At 41.7% G+C, this 3,372-nt stretch overlaps 1 protein-coding gene across 1 annotated transcript in view; it reads left to right on the top strand.

The window, feature by feature from the left end:
• The window catches only part of Pmar_PMAR026042 (hypothetical protein), a gene marked incomplete at both ends in the record, with an annotated part of 7,057 nt that overhangs the window by 3,432 nt on the left and 253 nt on the right, over positions 1-3,372 (top strand). Inside the window, 4 exons of the mRNA XM_002771021.1 lie at positions 507-579; positions 733-864; positions 1,210-1,305; positions 2,362-2,426. Coding sequence (XP_002771067.1) covers positions 507-579; positions 733-864; positions 1,210-1,305; positions 2,362-2,426 — 366 coding nt within the window. The remainder of the gene's footprint in view (positions 1-506; positions 580-732; positions 865-1,209; positions 1,306-2,361; positions 2,427-3,372) is intronic.

Here is a 3,372-nt window from a genome sequence, read left to right as displayed (position 1 = left end):
CTACTATCATCACTGGTTCGACTCCATCAACTTCAACAACTAAGGGTAGTACTGATTTCAAGCAGATTACTTCTACTGCTAAGTACTGTTCTGATGATGGTTCAAAAAATAGTACACTCAGGGTTCCCCAGTTGTCCAAATTCTTTGTTGAAGTCGACACTGGTTGCTCGAGTAGTATTATTACGTTAGGTATAGAAGCCGCTTTGATTGAGTCTGGCTTGGTTCTGTCGACTACTCCAGTGACGAGAACTTTTAGCACAGCGAGCGACAAACTTATTGCCACACGTCAAGTGACAATGTGTTTGGTTTTATTGGATGATAAATTTAGAAAGTTTATGTTATACTGGCAACCGTTTGTGATTGAGACGGATTTGCCCGGTTGTGATGGACTTTATGGACGTGACATTTTACAGTGGGGAACTACTGGCTTGGAGGTTCTGACGACTGATGGCCTTCTCAGTATATCCCAATTTTTGTGCTCGGCTGATGATCTTAGACATTGTCAGTCTACCTATGAGATCGAAGATGAATTACTCCTACCTCCGGATGATAATTTGGTTCGTGATGAAGACGCTATGGGTACGATGGATAAGAGTGATGTTGTTCTTGGTGTTTCTAACATTGTTGATAATGAGGTTATTACTGATGATGAGAGTGATAGAGTCTTTAAAGTTAGTAATGCAAAATGTAAAGATTCTATTGACTTTGACACGATACCATTGTCCTTACCAGATAAACCTACGTTTGCTGTTTCTGATGATCCTATTATTCATACTGTATATCAGAACGAATGGTATCGTATTACTACTCATGAGACTGGTACTGGTGATCATTATTTTGCTGCTGATATTTGTATCCAACTCTGTGAGTGGATGGATCGATTGTTATTTAAAGCTGTTCCTCGTATTCATTGGAAATGGCTTCGCGCCGATAATGTCGCAAAGTCAGAGGGTGTTAGACAGATTGAATCTTTTATTAGTAGTGGTAAGTTAATTCAAAATAGTGACCATTGTAACCCCTTGTATGCCTCTAATTTTTATTCTGTGAAAGGCCGTAAAAGGCATAGGGTCGTTCTACCTCTATTACGATTTAATGCTGTTATTAAATATGTGATGAAGCGTTGGCCCCTAACCAATCCTCAACATCGTATGAGTGTGGCTATAACACGCATGCGATTAGCTCCTGCGTTGGTGTTGATGGACATTTCAGATGCGTATATGCAAATCCATACGTTAAAGTCATTGTCCTCAAAGCTGTTGGTATGGTTTAAAGGAGATTTATTGAGCTTTACTCGTCTTATATATGGTGGGTCTACAGCTCCCGCTACGTTGGAACATAGTGTTCATTTTCTGGAGTGTATTCTTCCTAATCCATCTCGTGACATCTCTCTTCTACAGGGTATTGATGCTAAGACAATCCCGCCGGCTTGCAGTTTTATGGATGATTTGGTGAAGCCATGTTCTCTGGAGGTACAACGACAACTTCAACAACAGTCACCAACTACTCCCATTGAAATATGTGAGGTTTCTGGTGATCCGACTGTATCCCTTTATACTCGGTATGGGTTCCCTTTGAAGGTTGAGGTGCTTGGAGATGATGATGAGAATAAGCTGACTTCTTTGGGATTACAGTTGACTTCAAACTATATTACTTATCGAGTGGATAAGTATCAGGATTTATGTAAGATCGATGAGAATAATGTGAAGTCCTATCGTGAAGGACTTCGAGTGCTCAGCTGTTTGACCAACGACTCTGATGTTTTACCACTTCATCTCTTACCTACTAAGCATAAATTGATTGGGTTATTGTCCGCGCGGCGATCTTTTGATCGTGACGCATGGGATAATCCGATGAATGATGATGTTTGTCGCTGTGTATGGTCATGGTTGGAACTTGTGAAGTTAAGTGAACTTCCCAAAGTGAGACGTTGGCTTGATTCTACTGCTGATTACGAGTTGTTTACTGATTCTAGTAAATACATGCAGTGCTATCGTCTGTATTATTGTGGCGATTATGCTTTTCCCGTGTTACAAGAGCAATTTGTTCTGTCTCGCGGTGAAAGTAGTTACCATATTAATACTCTCGAACTGTATTGTGTTTGGAGGGCTCTGAGTAGACTACAGCTCCTACAACGTGATGCGGGCCTAGAGTTTACGGGGCATTTCCGTGTAAAGATCGACTCTCGCACGGTTTTGAGTTTGATACAAACACGACGTGTTTCTCGTGGGCCTTATCAAGCATTGAACCAAAAATATTTGGATTTGGTTCTTGCGGCCAGTGGTAATCTCAAGCTTAGTTATGAGTTTGTTGATTCTGCTTCTAATATAGCGGATTGTGGTACACGTTGTTCTCTGTTGCAAGATATCTTACGTCTTCATGAGGAACTTCGTTTGCTTAAGGCCGACAAAGCGACTGATGAAGCACTGGTAGTACGACTGCGTAGTGGTTCGTCTGATGCTATTGATGGAGCTATTGGTGGGCCAAAAAAACGACGAGTTGACTCTGACGCTAAGGTTACATCTGATGACCGCACTGTTGTATTACCTATATCATTGGATTCTTATGACTTCCTTCCTTTTTGTACAGAGGATTCCTTGGTTAAAGAGCGTCTGGAGAAACTGGTTGATGATGTACCGGATGGTAATTATGATTTTGATCCTTTGCCAATTACTGATCGTCAAGTCCAACTTGAGCTGGCTCGTGCTGCTCACTCTATTGCTCATGAGAGTATTGAGGCAGTTTGCTCTCGGTTGAGTAAGTACTTTTCTTTTAAGATGATGCGGGAAGCTGTTAGGTTGGCTTCGAATGAGTGTGTTGCTTGTATGTCGGTGGTTACGAGGCCTCGAGATCGACAATTTAAACAACCAGTTGTACCCGAGACACTTGTACCGCTACCATTTTATAAGGTTGGAATGGATGTGTTGGGTCCATTCGATAACTGTTTGTATGTTGTTACACTTTGTGACTATTATTCTGGTCTGGTGCTTGGTAGGGCTACTACATACTGTCCTACTCATAAGGATGTGAAGCTTTTACTTAATTTCGTGTATCACAATTGGGGATGTGTACCATCTATTGTGATATCTGATAATGGAAGTCAGTTCCAAGTTGCCCGTAGAGACTTCCCTTATATTTGGCGTTTGACACCAGTTAGGGGTAGCCCGTCAAATGGTCTTACGGAACGACAACATCGTACTATTAATGCTAAGTTGCGACGCCTCCGACTGCAAGGTGTTTCTGCCTCTACTGAGCGCCATTGGCAAGATGTTATTGATCGTGTTCTTGGTGAAATGAATAATGCTCCACGACCTAAAGCCCGTGGGTTATGTCCACTTGATATTCTTTTGGATTTTCCCGTTACGGATGTGCTGG

The sequence above is a fragment of the Perkinsus marinus genome (assembly GCF_000006405.1).
Source record: "Perkinsus marinus ATCC 50983 genomic scaffold scf_1104296964066, whole genome shotgun sequence".
In the NCBI taxonomy this organism is placed as follows: domain Eukaryota; phylum Perkinsozoa; order Perkinsida; family Perkinsidae; genus Perkinsus; species Perkinsus marinus.
This window is presented reverse-complemented; position numbering and strand designations above follow the sequence as displayed.